Genomic DNA, 16,707 nt, shown 5'->3' on the forward strand with positions numbered 1-16,707 from the left:
AACGTATGGCAAGTGTCCCAGTGACATTAATACCAACTAGAGTAAGTGTGTGGGACCAGGGCCTTCACTCTGAGAAGGGAGCTAGAGAGGCAAGGGAAATGTAAAAAACAGTCAGCAAAAAAAAAGATCTGATTTAGAATCTCTTTTCTTTACTAAGTTAAAAAGATGCATCTTGGAACATCAGAGCACTGATAATCGGATCTGGCAAGGGCAACAGACAGCGCTCCTGCGCCCAGTTCATTTTACTCAACGCAGATTCACCCACTCAAGGAAAGGCAGGATTGCGATCTTCAAGAGAGGGGGAAAAGTATGGAAAATACATCATTTCCTCAAATATTCCAAATCAAATTAAAACTAGCAAGGCCGTAAGAACCTTTAGAAACGGGCAGACACAGACACACAAAACCAGCTTACCAAAAAAGTATCCGCAGGATGTTTGCGACCAGTAACACCAGGCAGACGTAGGTGGAAAAGCCCTCTGCGTTCTGCGTCCGCCGGATGTCTCTGTACTGGGGAATGTAGGGCACCACGCCGCCGAACACCATGGCCCCCGCCGCACCCCACGACACCAGCTGCTGCACTGGGACCAGCAGCCACTCCAAGCCGCCCGCCTCCATGACGGGGGAAACGGGGGAGGCTGCCCCGCGGGCAGGCGCGCCGAGGGATCGTGTCCCGGTGCGGTTCCCCGGCGGAGGCCGGCCTTAGCCACGCAGGGGCTCCAGGATGGGATGCGGCACCATGGCTGCGCCGTCTCTCGCAGGGCCACGACCTGCTGAAAGGGACGGGCGGTGAGCCTGGCTCTGCCGCGGGCTGCTCCAGCCGCTCCCAGCCGGCCGCCGGGCACTAGCGAACCCAGACCCGCCGCCACACTCCCGCCCTCACACGGGTTCCCCCCCAGGGGAACCCTGGCTCTGGCGCGGCCCGGCCGCAGCAGCCGCCTCCGCTCCGCCGCTGGAAAGACCTCCTGCCAGCGGCCGGGGGCGCCAGGGCCCGGCATCCCCGCCCGGCCCACCGGCTGCCGGGTCGTTCTCTGAGGGGCCTCCGTCCCTCACCCGCCTGGCCCGCCGCACACCGCTCAGCCCGGAGCCACGCGCGCTCGCCCGCCCGCAACCGCCGCGCCTGCTTCCCTACCTACTGCCTCAGCTCGGGCCGCCGCCATTCCCCCCCCCCCGCCGCCGCTCCGCAACTGGGGGCACGGACCGGCGGCAGCGGCGGGGCCCGGGCGGCCCGTGACGCCACGATGACCAGCCGCGCCTCCGCCAATGAGCGACGGGGCCGCCCCGCCACGGCCGCGCGCGCGCGACCCCGCAGCAGCAGCAGCCGCAGCAGCAGCAGCCGCAGCCGCCGCTGCCGGCCCGTTGCCGTGCCCAGACCCGGCGCTGCCGGCGCCGCCGGCGCCGTGTCACCGAGTGGGCTCCCGCGGGCGGTACCGGCCCCGCCGCTGCTACCTGGGGCGGTGCTGCTTAGCCGCCGCACCGATGCGGCTCCCCGGGCGCGCACAGCGAGTGCGCGCCGGCTGCGGCCCTCGCCCCGGCAGGGCGGAGGGTGCCTTCCCTGCGGCCCCTTCCCTGTCCGCTCGCTGTCCCCGGGTCCGGCGCCCCTCTCTCCCACTTCTTCCTTTGTCCTAAGAGTTGGGAGAAACTCCGTCACGCTTCATGGAGATTGCATTTCAGTGGCTCTCAAAGTGCCGTCCCTCCTTAACTACGTGCAATGCAAGTGTCATCGGCACATCTTCCTTACCGGAGAGCGTTTTTTTCCCCAAACGGTAATGAAAGAGGCGGCAAAGGGAGGGAAAACATGCATCTCCTACCCAAAATGATCAGCGGGTCTTTACTGTTGCTTGCGCTGGGCCAGCAGAGAAGAGCGAGCGTTGCGCGCAGGTGCTGCGAGGAGCCCAACAGCATGGGCGCTGCATCCTCAAACAGCTGCTTGAGGTGGTGGTGAACTAGCTATGCTGCAAAGGGTGGTTCATCCGTTTAAGCTTACAAGTAACCAGCGATGGGTCGAGAGGAAATGGCCTCAAGTTGCACCAGGGGAGGTTTAGATTAGATATTAGTACTGAGAGAGTAGTCAAGCATTGGAACAGGCTGCCTAGGGAGGTTGGTGGAGTCACCATCTCTGGTGTTCAAAATACGTGTGGACGTGGAACTCGGGACATGGTTTAGTGGGCTTGGTGGTGTTGGGTTGATGGTTGGACTTGATGATCTTAAAGGTCTCTTCCAACCTTTGTGATTCCATGACTATAAGTGGCTGTGCAGCTGTGTTCATTTGGTTGTTCCTTGGGCTTCCCTGTAATGCTTTCACAGACATGTTGCCTCCTTTCTCGTATGTGCTCCTGCTGCTCATCCAACAGGTGACAAATTAGATGGGTTTTCCTGCAAATGAATGATGTATTATTTTGCGTCGTACATCAGCAACTGTAAGTGTTTGTTGTGAGTCTTGAATGGAAAAGGGATGAATTAAAAATAGAAAGAAATGTTTGTTTCAGGGCTTCTGAAGCCTTTTGTTTACTTCCCGCATAGCTCAACTGCAACCTTTTCTGCCACCCGGCAAGCTTTTGCAGCGCACATGCAGCACACGAACCTGCACGTTACTGCAGAGCGTATTTTTCAAAGACCACTTCTGAGGTACCATCACACGAACATCCAAAACACTCTCCTGCATAGATGAGGTGACCAGTGATAACGTTAGGACTCACGTTTCCTACAGGGAAGTAGTAGCTCTGCTAGTCAAACGAAGAGATGAAAGTTTGATTGTCAAAGTTAAAAATACGCAGTGGAAGTCTTTATTTCTGATTTTGGGATGAGGAGCCTGAAGTTCTTGATTTCAGAGCGTCTGACTCATTCTAAGAGAGAGGATAACAATCAAATTATTTATAAACTGCATAAATTAAAACATATTTTATTATTTAATGGCTCATATTCCATATATCACTTGTACATTGTTATAATCATGCAGTTGTGCCAGCCTCTTTAAAATGTTTCTTGGGAGCCCTTGCCACATTATTTTTCCTTAAGCACAAAGATCTAAACAAGCCTCAGGCTGAAAATAAGAGTAGCCCAGATTAGGAAGCCAACTTTTGTTTGTGTAAATACAAGTGTTTTGAGAAAACATTGAAAAATTATCTTGAGAAAATAGATATTTTGAAGTAATGATTACCTATGTAGAAGAAACTGCCCAGGCTGACACCAGTTCTCTAGGTTAGCTTTCAGGATAATTCCAGGACACTTTTAAGTCTATGTGACAACAAATTTCATACAATATTAAGATTCTAAAGTACTCAACTGGAAACAGACAACTGCCTTAACTTAGCTTGTTTACCCTTACTTGACATTGTAAGGGTAAAAATGCTGAATTACAGCAGGTTGCTGTGTGAATATAGTTCAGTTTTGGTCACTGAGAAATCTCCTCGTTGTTTAGGAGTTAATCCACTGCTGTAAGCGAAACTGGCTGGTGGTGCCAGACACTGGGTGGGGGAGGAATGACAGGTTGGCTTGGGCTCCTCAGGCTGAGCAGCTGCAGCGAAAGCTTGTGCCAGCTCCAGGGAGGGACCGTTCCAATCTCGGAATCTTCTAAGCAGCCAGGGGCAACTTTCTCTGGCAGTGGTGCCATCCTAAGGTGCTCGCTGACTCCGGGGTAACATCCAGCCCAGCACACAGGCTATCCAACCGCAACAGACCCAGCAAGACTCCAGAGAGAGTCCCAGGGAGAAAATTTATCTAAAGCTTGGGAGATAACAGGCGATTGAAGATAGTCTTGCCTCATCAAGGAAAAGTTCCACAACCTGCAGGTCTGAGTGCAGCCAGATGAGAATGCTCAGCCTTTGTGAGGCTTTATATCAAACCAGTTTGCTTCGTCCGGTAGTCAGTAACTGAGAGGGAGCTCAAAGGACCGCTTCCTCCGTGCAAAAGCAGAGCCTACCATAGAAACAGTACAGCTTCACTGCCAGGCAGCAATCCTCTGTTTCTGAGTGATGAGAAAAAGCACAGGTGCCATTTATTTTTCCACATAGGCTGGCAAAATTCCCCCTTTTAAAAAAAAACTCCATTTGCTAGAACTGCATTATCCGCTCAGAAAACAGAAGCAGGCAGTATGTTTCACACCAGGTCTTTGAAGACTAATATTAATCTTTTTATGACAACTGCTGTCAGAGAATTGAAATTGAGTATGTGAGCAGCTCTAGCCACCTACTAACAAACTAGCCCCTAGCAGTTAATATTTTGGTGACAGTGTAGTCCCTAAACCTCCAATCATAACAAGAACTTTGATTTATTCCCGATTAAGAAATCTGATCAAGATTATACCTGTTAAGAAATGTTCCTATAGTACCTTTGGGTACATTTCAAGCAAGCTGAAAGTGGTGAACAGACACGGGATGTTTTCAAAGGGATTTTAATATTGGTAGAGGTGGTAAAAATTATTATATAAGGTTTTGTTTTGCAAATAGGTACACTGAATTAGACGAGTAAGAAGAGGTTTGTCTCTACAATTGGCTCCATGTAGCCATATTCCTAGCAGAAGGACACAAGGGCAAATAGGACACAGGAATAATCAACCACCCAAGTTGAACCAGTTTCAAGACTGAAGCCTTAGCTACTTATTTGCAGTTTTTTACAGGCGGAGGGGGGCTGTTGGTGCTTCACTTGTAGTTACTGCAGTAACAAAAATAGCAGATAAACAGTCTTTGCTCTGTCAATTGATTTTGAAAGATGAGTATTAAAATTATTTTATATTCTGCATTAAAGAAATGCTGTTGCACTGAAGCAAGCGTAGGAAGTCCCTGCAAGATGTAGGCTAAAGACACAGTGCAGATAAGCTCTAAGTCACTCCTTGAACACGTTGCACAATAAATGTTGTCAATAGGGTTTATATGAATTCCTACAGTAGCCAAATTCCCTTCAATTATCACATTATATCTCATTCTACAACTCCAGTCACGGTGAGATTAAAAGGAAATATTCATTGTACTGTTCATAAAACAAATAAATGCATCTTAAGTACATTGAAATTGCCCATTCCTACTGAGGCGTATTATCACTAAATCAGCTGTCCTCTTCTCTCCACTTTTGGTTTTCTAAATCAACCCCTCTGCACCTGGCCCCTTCAAACACTGGTGAGCCCCTGGTTTTCCAGCCGATGGACAGAATCAAGCTAGCGTTAATGGGGAAGACTGTCTTACTGCACTGGGCTTTGTAAACAGAGCAGTGAGTATACGCAGGGGTGCAGCACCCAGCGGCAGGCAAAGGAGCTCCCTCCCCTCTTCCCAGGAGCACCTCTGACCCACGTGCCTGCCCTACAAGCCCACCTCTGGGCAGCGGTGGCATGCTCTGCACCAGGAGCCGGGGCCACGCAGGCTGAGCTGATGGGACTCGTCTCTGTACTTGGACTGCTACCACCTCCACAGACAAATGACGAAAAAGCCCCAAACCAAACATGCCAGGGACCAACCTGACAGCTGGCAGAGATACATGAACCCTTCTTCAAACCATTACGGCTTTGAAAGGATGGGCAAAGTGCAGGTGAGTGGAGAAATAAACAAACATCAACATATTGCACAGGCAAGAAATAAAACTGGGACTGCTTAACCCACAGCCTGTTTTTCTGTCAAACAGGTCGACCTGACTACAACCGTTTCTTCCCCGCATGCCCTTTGTGTGACGTTGCGCGTGCCCCGCGGCCACGGGGCCACCTCAGCCGGCTAGTTGCAGCAGAGGAGCCTGCGGGCAGCTCCCGCACCAGCCGCTACACCGCCTGCCCATCCTTGCCTGTGTCTAACAGTGCAAGAGGCCAACAACCTTTAGGAATAGAGCTGGTTTTGCATGAGAAAATACGTAAAAGCTCGAAGGGCCAGAAACGAGGAACGTCCCCACAGACGGGATCTGCACAGCGTGCCAACGGGAAGATCCATGCAGGCTCCATCCAGTGCTGAACCCATGTGTGTTGCCCAGCACCGGAACAGACGTAAGGTTCACTCACTATCTATGTTCCTCTTTTTATTCTCTCTTATTGAAATGGCTATTTTATTAAGCCATTTTTTGTTGGACCTTTCTTGCTGAGAAGGAGAAATAGCCCTGCACCGTCTCCCTCTCTCTCACACTTCATCCCCTCACACTCGGGGCCAAATACTTACTAATTACAGGGTCATTGCATTCAGCGAGGAGCGGCTGATACTGGGGAGTAAGATGGGAAAGAGGGAGCGTGGTGTGTTGACCCCAGCCGACAGCGAAGCCCCCACCCAGTCACTCGCTTGCTCCCCTGCAGCGGGATGGGGGAGAGAATCAGATGGGTGAAACTGAGGGAAAAAACAACCGCATGGGTTGAGATAAAGTCAGTTTAGTAAGTGAAGGAGAAGGACAAAAATAAGTGATGCAAAAGCAATCACTCACCACCTCCCACCAGCAGACCGATGCCCTGCCAGTCTCTGAGCAACAGCTACTTTGGAAGAAACTACCTCCCCCGGGCCCGTTTTCGTTGCTGAGCGTGATGCTACACGGTCCGGCATGTCCCGGGGCTCAGCTGGGACCAGCTGTCCCGGCCGCTTCTCCTCCCACCCTCTTGCCCACCCCCAGCCTATTTGCTGGGGGGGCAGAGCGAGAAAGGCCCTGACGCTGTGCAGGCACCGTCCAGCGACAGCTGAAACACGGCTGCGGTACCAGCGCCGTTTTGGTCGTGAATCAAACACAGCACCACACAGGCTGCTATGGAGAGACTTCACTCCATCCCAGCCAGATCCAGCACAGGGAGTGAGATGCAATTTGGGAAACCCTTAAACGGGCTTTCTCTCTGGAGAACGAGTGTCTTAAGTCTCACCAAAACTATCCCTAGCCTTCTCTGACTCGTTTTCTCTCCTTCTTGGTGAAGCTGTGGAGTGGCTTGGAAGCAGGGGGGAAAAAAGAAAAATTACAGATGAACTATAGCTTCATGATTCAAAATACCACCATGAAATCTCAAGGCAGTAGCATTACAGCACCAAAACTATTTTTTCTTTCTCTGTTCCAGGACAAGGACAAAGTGATTCTGGTGGCATTTACGCGCTTTAGCACACTCCTGGGTTCGTTTCTGTTGAGATAAACTCAGCATCTGTCGTACACATATGAACATTTTCTACACAAAAGAACGTAACAAAACAAATTTATGCTGCCCTTACCAAGAGCAAAGAGTGCAGTGGGAGGGGACAAAAAAAACCCTAATTTTACTGCGTGAATAACAGCTGAGTCCAAGACAATAATCTAGATGAGACAGACACAAACATTGCAGTCTGATTTTTCTGAAACCCCAAGGAGCTGCACTTACAGGTCCTTTTCGAATAATAGAGAAAGCTGAACATCCTTGAGCATCCTCTGAGCCCTCCGGCAGGCACCAAAAGTGGGAGCAGCCTTAGGAGAGGCCTCCCCTGACTCCTCCTGACCCCAGTGTGACTTGAACACACAACCTTCTGAACACACAACCTTCTGCTCTGGAGTCAGACGCGCTGCCGTTGTGCCATGAGGCCACACCAGTGGGCTCCTGCCGCAGAAGTCTCATGGGAGAAAGCAAAGTGGTGCAGGCAGGCCACAGTCAGTAAAGGTTTCCGTTTTAAAAGCATGCTTGCAAAGGATCTTTGTTGCAGACAAGAAAGCGTAAGCTGCTTCTCCTAACAAAAATAGCCAAAGAATCAGATTTCCACACCCTTGGGTTTTTGTATTACTGTCATTGCTCACCGATTCAAACCTTGCGCTGTTAGAGCACATATCTTCTACCCAACACCTGATGTTCCCCAGTGTTATTCCTCATCTTTGCCCAAATCCACCCACGTTTTCTCCAACCATAGTAAGTGCTTTCCGCTAATTCAAGGTGAGCTTAAACTGCCTGTGCCAGTTAAACACTCCAGTTGCCCTCTCCGGGATAAATAATCTCTGGGATAAATAATCTCTGGGATAAATAATCTCTGAAGCTGCAAGGAAGGTATCTAAGCATGAGCGAAGCTGCAGTTTGCTCACAGGAAACTTTAGCCACGGTTCTTTACAGCTTCCGGAAAAGCAGAACGTACATCTTCAGATGAACCACCCCTTCCTTTGCGCAGCTTCCAGCCTCTCCAGCACAGGCTCTTTTACTCTTTTACGAATTTTATAGAAAAATACTCTTTCCAGTACACACCCCGACATGCGCCACATTTAATCTCTGTGTACAAAACACACATTCTGCTCTGGACCACGAGGTACCTGGAAGAGAGCCACACCAGGCTGTGGGATCTGAGCACGTGGGGTCGGATCACCGTCCCTGTGCCGCAGAAGCTGCCTCGTCTCGCCCGCGCAGCGGCGGCTGGCGGGGCCTCGCCTGTTATGCACCACGCTTCCTTCAAGAAAGCCCCACCGCGCACGTATGACGCCCAGAGTTGGGAGCAAGACTGCGGGGTGATTTGAACGCAGCCTCCAGATGCGGCGCCAGGAATGCCACCAGCGGGCCAGCAGGAACAGAGAAACAGACCCCACTCCCCTTTCCACTCAGGACAAACACCTCCAGCTCCCTGCTGCAGCCTTTCAGGAGGGGAACTGCTGGATGAATGCTCCTCCACCCTCATTGTCCAAAGGCAGCGGGAACAAGGCTGGAGCAGAAAGCAGCATGAGAAGCAGCACCTCTGACCAGCCATGCCTGGGAAACATAGCAAGAGTTTTCCAGATCACCACATAATTCAGTCAACAGCAGCGAGGCGGGTGATTTCACACAGCCACAAATTAGGTACAACTCCTCGCGGAGCCAAAGGATGCCACGCCGCCTCTGTCGTCGAAGCATCTGCAGCGGGCTTTCTGCCGCTCCTGCAAACGCACGTTTATCCCCAGCACAGAACACTTACAGGGAAAACTACACCCTGTTTTCTGTTACAGCTACTTAGTGATACAGGATGCCCATAGCACACACAAGGAGCTTCTGATAAAGGATATCCTTTACACTGTCAGTTTTCTTTCTGGAGAACCTTGCAGAAAGGGGCTGACTGAACAAGTTTCACACCAAGGGGATTTGTGACCAGCAGTCCCAAAAAGCAACACTTTCAGTGAAGGCAGAGCACCTCCATCAGGCATCAGGTCTCCTGACCGCTGGAATTACCCTTTTCTCTTCAAAGGTAGATAGTACAGAGCCTGAAATCTGAACCATGCACAAACACCCGAGCTTTTAATACTGACCTCAAATGACTTTTCTTCCAAAGAAGCACTGGTGTTGTCAGGCACCATTGACCCGAAAGCCTTTTCCCCATGCCTGAAGCATCTGCATTTCACTCACCATATCTTTCCGTGTTTTTAAACAACAGCCACTTGTTACTTCTACTGATGTTAGAAAAGATGAAAGAAAAGCAATGTCTTCACCAGTAAGTATTCCAGTGGAACAAGCTTTCAGTGAACTACACTATGCTGAGTCAAGAGAAACAGGTAAATGTTAATAGTTCTCTTGCAAGAAACATCAGCACCATTTAGGATTTCAGCATATGAAAGCTGATGACCTAGCCAAGCCGGATGCTTCTTCTGCACATTGTGTCCCTCTAAACAATGACTGCAAAGTGACACAAGAGAAGCTTCCCGGGAGAGAGGGAAAGACCAAGGCATGACTCAAAGACCCAGCCCTACAATTTGGTAGCAGAAATACCATGACTGTGGTGCAAGAACTAGCTTGTACCTAGCCCTTTTCTCTTACTTCAGAGAGAACTTTTACAATTGGCCATGCCTCTGCCAGGAAGAAGAAAAAAAAAAAAGCTATTTGCATCCTGCCTTCTGATCGACAGCCGGACAAGCTGCCATGGTGGCCCAGGAATACTTGCTGCGTTGGCTCCTTCCAGGACTACCTTTCCTGTTTTCTCTCTTACCACACACGTAATACTAGGCTTTTGAGACACCCTCTCTCTGTCCTCACCTCCATGCCAAACTGTCCCTGAGCCAGACACGCTCGGAGTACGTGACCAGAGGATTCCTGACCCCTGGTATATAAAATCTCATTCATCAGCAAAGAGGAGAGGGAAGGGACTTTATGTAACATCCAAACAACAAGAGAATGCATTTCTACAAAATTTATTTCCTGTCCTGCTACCCTGACTTCTCCTTCCATCATTGGAGGGACTGGAATTTCCCTAGGAAAGAGCAAGACACACTTGCTTTGGATACCATTTGAGCATAAAAGCGCAATGCGAAGAGTTCACAGCACAGGCCTGCAATTCTGAAATAGGATGGAAGCAGATGGCTCCCCAGCCTCTAGCTCACCCTATTTTTTATTTTTACTTCATGTGCTTCGTACCAAGAGGATATATTTAAATTGAAAGTGACTAAAGTCTAAGCTTTTTACTGAAGGAAAGTAGCATAGAACACGTTTTGGCATGGAAAATTAATTTGTATTGTAAAATCTTCTCTTTTGTTCCTCTCTCTAGCCCCCTCAAGACTGGTTTTTGTATTAATTGCCAACATGAACTTCTTGGTACCCTTTTAGTAAATGAAGTATTCTTATTGCAGTAAATACTCTTATGAGCACCAGTAGCACTGGTTGTTTACTGGTTCTCGGCTAAACCTCTGCCTTTGAAACTACCAAGAAAAAAAATAACCAACCAACCAAACAAAATTTGCTCAGCTTCCATTAGCCCATGGATTACTGCTTTTAAAATATGACTCATCATGCATTCCCGGATTTCAGACCCTAGAAATGCATATTACAGCTCAACTCTGACAAACTGAGCCCTCTGGAGAGGGAGACAATAGGGGACAGCAGCGAAAAGCTGAGTATGCCAGTTCTATTTTAAATAAATTCATTGTTAAGTAGTCTTTTTGGTCTTGCTGTTTGTCTCTTCTGTTCTTAGGTTATCTGAACTTTGGAACTTTTCCATAAACATTTTTGGCTTTACACACACTTCCATTTTTACTCCATAAACCCAGCTGTGGACTATTGGCCTAATTCAGCTCAAGACTGGAACTAGGAGGGCCACTCAGGTTAGCTGTGGAGGCCACAAAGTAAAAGAACCAGAGCTTGGGAGGGGAAAATTTGTGGTGAAATATTTCCTTTACTCTTCAGTCTCCTTCACACTTTAATTGCCTTTCCTGCACTGCTGTGCTGGCTGGGTACCACGTATTTTTGTCCTGACCCTGCTGACCTGCCTTGCAAACAAGAGGAGCTATTTACAAAAAGCCTTTCCCAAGTCATGCTTGTTTCCAGCTGAACTCTAACCGAGCCATTGCTAAAACGTGGTGCTACAAAGATCTAGTGCCATTCTTGCAAACGCGTTGGCTGTACAATGCTTGCTCCTCCACATGTCCAGCTGTTTCTTTACCCCTGCAAGCTCTTCAGTGCAAACAGGACCCTGTGACTTTATTTAAGATATCCGGACACGAGCAGACAGAGCCACTGCAACCACCTGCAGGGCAAAACACTGCCGCCGAGGAGGAAAGCTTGTGTAGCTGTTCTGGCCGGAGGGAAAACCAGGAAGACTACGGTTGTTGTCAGGAGTAAACATGCAAAAATAGCACAGCTCTACCATCCAGCTCTAAGGGAAGGGAGATTTATTAGCAAGGAATAAACAGATAAGAAGCAACAATTGTTTCTTATTATTTATGCAACAGAATGAAAAAGCTATGTGGTTGCAGCTAGTGGCTATGTACAAATGAAAAGCATATCTGTATGCATATTATTGTTCAAATTGTTTTATCTGGAACCTTTTCAGCGCAGTAACACTCCTAGAGCACTCAAGCTCCGCAAAACTTGCTTGACTTTTCTTTCTACAACAAGGAAGGCAAAGAGGAGAATCTGCAAGAGTGAGAAGACAAGGATGTACAGAGGAGAAGCCACAATTATGGGAAGCAGGCAGCAATGTGGCGGTTTGCTTTGATGCCAGAATCTCAGCACAGGGATTAATGTGCCTTCCTAAATGAGGCGGGGAAGGTCAAGAAGGAAAACAATTACATTTATTGAGAATTTCTAAGTGGTAGGCTTACAAGAGGTAATCTTTCCAGCATTTGAGGTCACTACTAACTCAGGAGAGAAACCTGTTACGGACCAAGGCACTGTTCCATGTTTGGCATATCTCTAAAGTAATAGACTAAGGGAAGCTGTCGCCCGACAGTGATATTCTCCTAACCGTATAGGTAAATTGAAAACCTCTTCATTTACATCAGGCAACCGTTACAGCACCCAGGACATCTACACACACAGCAAGCCACCTCTGCGGGAGATGCACCGGGGGCTCGTTGTGCCAGAGCGCCGCAAACCACAGGGGTGGCCCAGGCGGTAGCGCGACTGCGAGAGGCACCGCCTCGTTCTTGCGGATGCCGTCGGTCTTGTCTGTTTAGACATCCTGGTACAAGGAACTTCAGCAAGCGCGGTATTTTTATGGCTCCGTATTACGAAACTATTTACATGGGGAAAAGGACACTTAAAAAAAAAAAAACAAAACAAAACCAACCAAACAACCCCAAAACTTGGGCCTTGTTAGCAGACAAGCATTTTTCGTCATGTAATTCGTCGCTTCCGCCCTGCGGAACCGTAAGGCCTCTGAAGAGCAAACCCCAACGCCCTCATTTAGCCATTGCCCTGCAGAAGCACGATTCATTTGGAAAAACGAAGGAACACCCGGGCTCCACGGAGTTTCCCGCCCCACCCGCCGCCCCCGCTCCGAGCGCCACCCCGCCCCGGGAGGCGGGCCCTGGCCCCTGGGGGACGGCTGGGAGCCGCGGGCCATGGCGGCCTCCGATCCGCCGGGCGCCGGGGACCTGTCGTGGTTGGTGAGCGCGGGGCTGGCTCCGGCGGGCAGACCGGCGGCGGGGGGCGGCGTGTGGGGCGCCCTTGCGGCGGGAGCCCCCCGTACGGCGGAGCGGAGAGAAGGGCCGCGAGCCGGCGGAGGGGCGCGGGAGGAGGCGTGCCTGGGAGCCGCGGCTGCTGCTTTCGGCTTTCTCTCTCTTTCCTCACCCCCCCGCAGGCGGAACGTGTGCTGCGTCAGCTGCAGGAGGATTTCCAAGCTCTGACCGAAAAGATAACGCGGAGCGATATCCTCCTTTGACCGCGGGTTACTGGCTCCGCTCGCTACCGGGGCTCTGCCCGGGAACATTGGGGCCGCCTCTCAGGGCATCAGATTAAGCTGTAGTGGTTGACGTTGCTAAGCTCTTAACGACGGCAAGACGGCTGAATTTGCCACACACACACCACCCTCCCCCCGCCTCCCCGCGGCTGGTCTTACTGCTTAAAATAAGCGGTAAGTTACGTGGTAAGGTTCTGAAGGAACGTTAAAAAAGCGGTCATCTTCAAAGATGCCGCTTAAACCGGCATATTGTTGCATGTTGTTGGTTTAAAACCGGCTGTTGGCATCCCAAGCGTGGGAAGACGAGCCCTCGAAAAGAGAAGTTAAGACCCAAAGGGGCTCTGAGCTTTCACCTTAGATGTAGTTATAGAAACCGCCCCTGCTTTCTGAAACGCTGAATTTATTACATTTTCTATTTTTCCTGTAACTTGACCTTTCAGGAATTGGCTGCTCCAGTGTAAGAGAAGAGTAATGTTTTAACAGTGCTCTTGATACTGTATGTTGACTGTATGGTATCACCCAAAATAGTTCCTTGGGAAGAAAACTCTCTCTTACACGGAAAAATACTCCATTTGACTCACGGGCATACAGGAAGACATTTGAAAATATTTAGAACTTGGATGCTTATCTGTCTCATAATAACACAACCTTGTGCAGCTTCACCTTGCATTAGTGTTGAACATGAATAAGCAAGGGGCGGAGACATCTGGAAGAAAACTCGGGTTTTTCTCACAGAAGGAAAAAACCCTATAAAATTATATAATTTTTTATTTATAAATAAAGTTATCTTTAACTTCTTACTGGAAGAAATGGGTGAGCGCATTGATGATCTTGAGAAGCATGTCACTGACCTGATGACAGGCTGGGATAGAAAACACCGATGAAGAGTTGAGAGTAAAGAAAAGTTTTACTTGTATTTTACATATTTCCACTTAGTTTTGAACTATAGGCAGCAACCAGCATGAAAATACTGTTTACATATTTATCATACCTGCATTTACTTGGATTTTAAAGTATACTGCAATATCTTGAAAGATTTCAAATTACCTTGGATTTCTTTCTGCCAAGAGCCAAAGAATTCTACCGCTTTCTCAAAAGAACACAAACTGTAGCTTGCTGCATCTGTTCTAGTAGTGCAAACTAATCCCAAATATGTAAGCTGAGGCTGGACATTTTAACTGAAATGCAGATGCATTAAAGCATGTGGGCCCCTGCCCACTATTGCTGTCCCTCAGGCATGCCAACCTATCTGACTGAGGATTCTTGCTGGTATAGATTTATGTACATCTCTTTTTAAACCTGCTTCAGCTTCCCAATGTGGCTCAGAGCACACCTCGTAAATACCTTCACCCTGAACAGACCAGTTGCTTGTTCTTGCAGCAGTGAGACGGGGGATGGAAGGAGCAAGGATAACTTCAGCATTATCATCAAACACTCTGTAATATAAAATCATGCGACAGTTCAGGATTGCGTTCTAGGTTTTGTATCGCTATCTGTCGCAAATGCTCCCCCCCACCTCCCCAGTGAATTGGTGTTCTTAGTATTTACGAGACAGCATTGCTTCCATGTTCCGTGGGTGCCAGCAACGTCTTCTTCCTGTTGCTGCACGTTTTTCCTGAGACTAACTTTGACGCACTGATTATTTCTGTCATTTGGAGACTGCTTACCCAGTGAAGGACAGGAATGTCTGTAAATAATTAGGCATCTATTCATTCTGATACCTTTTTCATTATAAGCAATAAAATGTTTTTCAGAACTGTAAGAAGACAATCCATGAAGATGTATTTAATTGTACAGAGACTTTCCCATTTTTATGCTGACTTACATTAATGAATAATTAAACCACTAACCTACTTACCGTTTCTTTGCAGCATTGAAATGAGGATGTGATCAAGAAAGATAAAAGGGAGAACAGCACCGCACTGAATCTGGGACTTTACAGTCATTGTCACTAGTCACAAAAAGCGTCTGTGAAAACACATGCTTGCGTCATATCACAATAGAATCTCAAAATTTTTTTTAAACTCTTGCTCCAGGAAAAAAAGAGAAAGCTGGGTTTATTCATCTAAAAGGGACACCGTCTTTCCTGTAATTGCGAAAGAACTGTTAGTTTCAGGGGAGACAAAACTACTATTTTGGATAGAAAACTATATCCAGTCACAAACTTTTTCAATGTATAAAAATGTATTTCATTTATTTTAATAGTATTAAAATTTTAATCATATTTCCTTGTTGCCTTTTTAACTTCATGTTCTCAGAATAACAAGATCCTTCTATGACAAAACATTTCCATTTGCATGTGCCATTTTAATGCTCCTTTAAATGTTTTGCATTAAAAAATGCACCTTATCTTATTTGACGTTATTACAAAGGTGCCTTTGCAAAACTTCAGAGGTCCAATGAACATAAACTGTTCTGCACTAAAAGAAATGGCCGTATTTGCAGAGATTACAGCTGTTCAGTTGTCAGTCTTTTCACAAGCACACCCAAAGCTGTGCACGCCTGTGCAGATAACATCATCCAGATACGCATATTGTGCCCATTTCAGTTCTTTAACATTAGCCATTTTGATGAAAGAGCTTATCTTAAAGAGTTTGAGATAGATAAGGAATTCTAGTTAACACGTCCTGTACAAGACACTGTAGAGTCAAAGAAATCAGAACATCTACACTACCTTTAAGGTTCTTTTACACCAAAACATTGGCACTTTTTGCAGGAAAGATTCTGTTTGAAACTTAATGGGAAAATCTTACCACAAATGCAGAAATGGAAGCATTACCAGGTAAATAGAATACCTCAGCTAATGAAGGATAAATATGCTTTTTAAAACTTTGGCAGGTGTTAATACTTGCCATCTATTACAGAGTCTTCATTAATATCAAGAAAACATTCTAATCAATGCATTAATCAGTGTAGATTTGCAAGCACCGTCAAACTGAGAGGGGTTTGACAGAGGACAGGTTGGAGAAACGGGCCAACAGGAACCTCATGAAGTTCCAAGCCAAGTGTCAAGGCTCACCTCTAGGACAGGGTAAGCTTATGCTGTGCAGGGCAGTTGTGAGGGGCAGGGGTGGGCGGGCTGGCACGTAGCTTTGCAGGAAAGGAGTGGGGTCTGGAGGACAAGGTGAAGGGGAGTCAGCAGGGTGCCCTGGCAACAGAGGCTGCAGCCACATCCTGGTCAGTGTTACCACAAGTAGAACCAGCAGGTCATTCCCCTCCATTCAACGCTTGTGAGACCACACCCAGAATACTGTATCAGTTTTGGGGCTCCCCAGTTCAAGAAATACATGGTTATGAGGGAGTCAAAACAGAGGGCCACCAAGATATGGTGGAGTACAAAGCATATGAGGGTTTGAGAGAATTCTGTTAGTTCAGCCTTCAGAAAAAGACTATGGCTTCTTGCTGGCAACAGCTACCCCATGTCAAAGCATAGGGAACAGTTGGACTCAGTGGTGGTGTTTTATGAGAGAGTTAACAGACACAAGCTGGAACACAGTAAATTCCAGCTAGATGTAGGGCACACTTTTTTCCAACTATGAAGGTGCTCAAGCAGCAGAACTGGCTTTCCAGAAAGGCTGAGGAATCTCTCTCCTTAGAGATATTCAACACTGGACACAGCCCTGGGCAGCCTCATCAAGTAGGACCTACTTTGACTGGCAGGTTAGTGGTCCCTTCCAACATAAATG

The 16,707-nt window shown here is 48.0% G+C and overlaps 2 protein-coding genes across 4 annotated transcripts in view; one reads left to right on the forward strand and one right to left on the reverse strand.

Annotated features, from left to right (window-relative positions):
• SLC66A2 (solute carrier family 66 member 2) overlaps nt 1-894 on the reverse strand; it is a gene marked incomplete at its 3' end in the record, with an annotated part of 66,992 nt that extends 66,098 nt beyond the window's left edge. For all 3 annotated transcript variants that reach the window (XM_081996792.1, XM_081996790.1, XM_081996791.1), the window contains exon 1: nt 415-894. In XM_081996792.1, the coding sequence (XP_081852918.1) occupies nt 415-617 (203 nt within the window). In that variant the 5' untranslated portion in view covers nt 618-894. The remainder of the gene's footprint in view (nt 1-414) is intronic.
• Nucleotides 895-12,683: 11,789 nt separating this feature from the next.
• HSBP1L1 (heat shock factor binding protein 1 like 1) lies at nt 12,684-14,407 on the forward strand (the record flags this gene model as incomplete). Its single annotated transcript, XM_081996462.1, is given in 5 exon segments — nt 12,684-12,728; nt 12,923-12,989; nt 13,823-13,877; nt 13,879-13,915; nt 14,330-14,407. Coding segments are annotated over 5 exon segments (282 nt in total).
• Nucleotides 14,408-16,707: the final 2,300 nt, after the last annotated feature.

The sequence above is a fragment of the Phaethon aethereus genome, assembly GCF_964289735.1.
Source record: "Phaethon aethereus genome assembly, chromosome: 2".
Lineage (NCBI taxonomy): Eukaryota > Metazoa > Chordata > Aves > Phaethontiformes > Phaethontidae > Phaethon > Phaethon aethereus.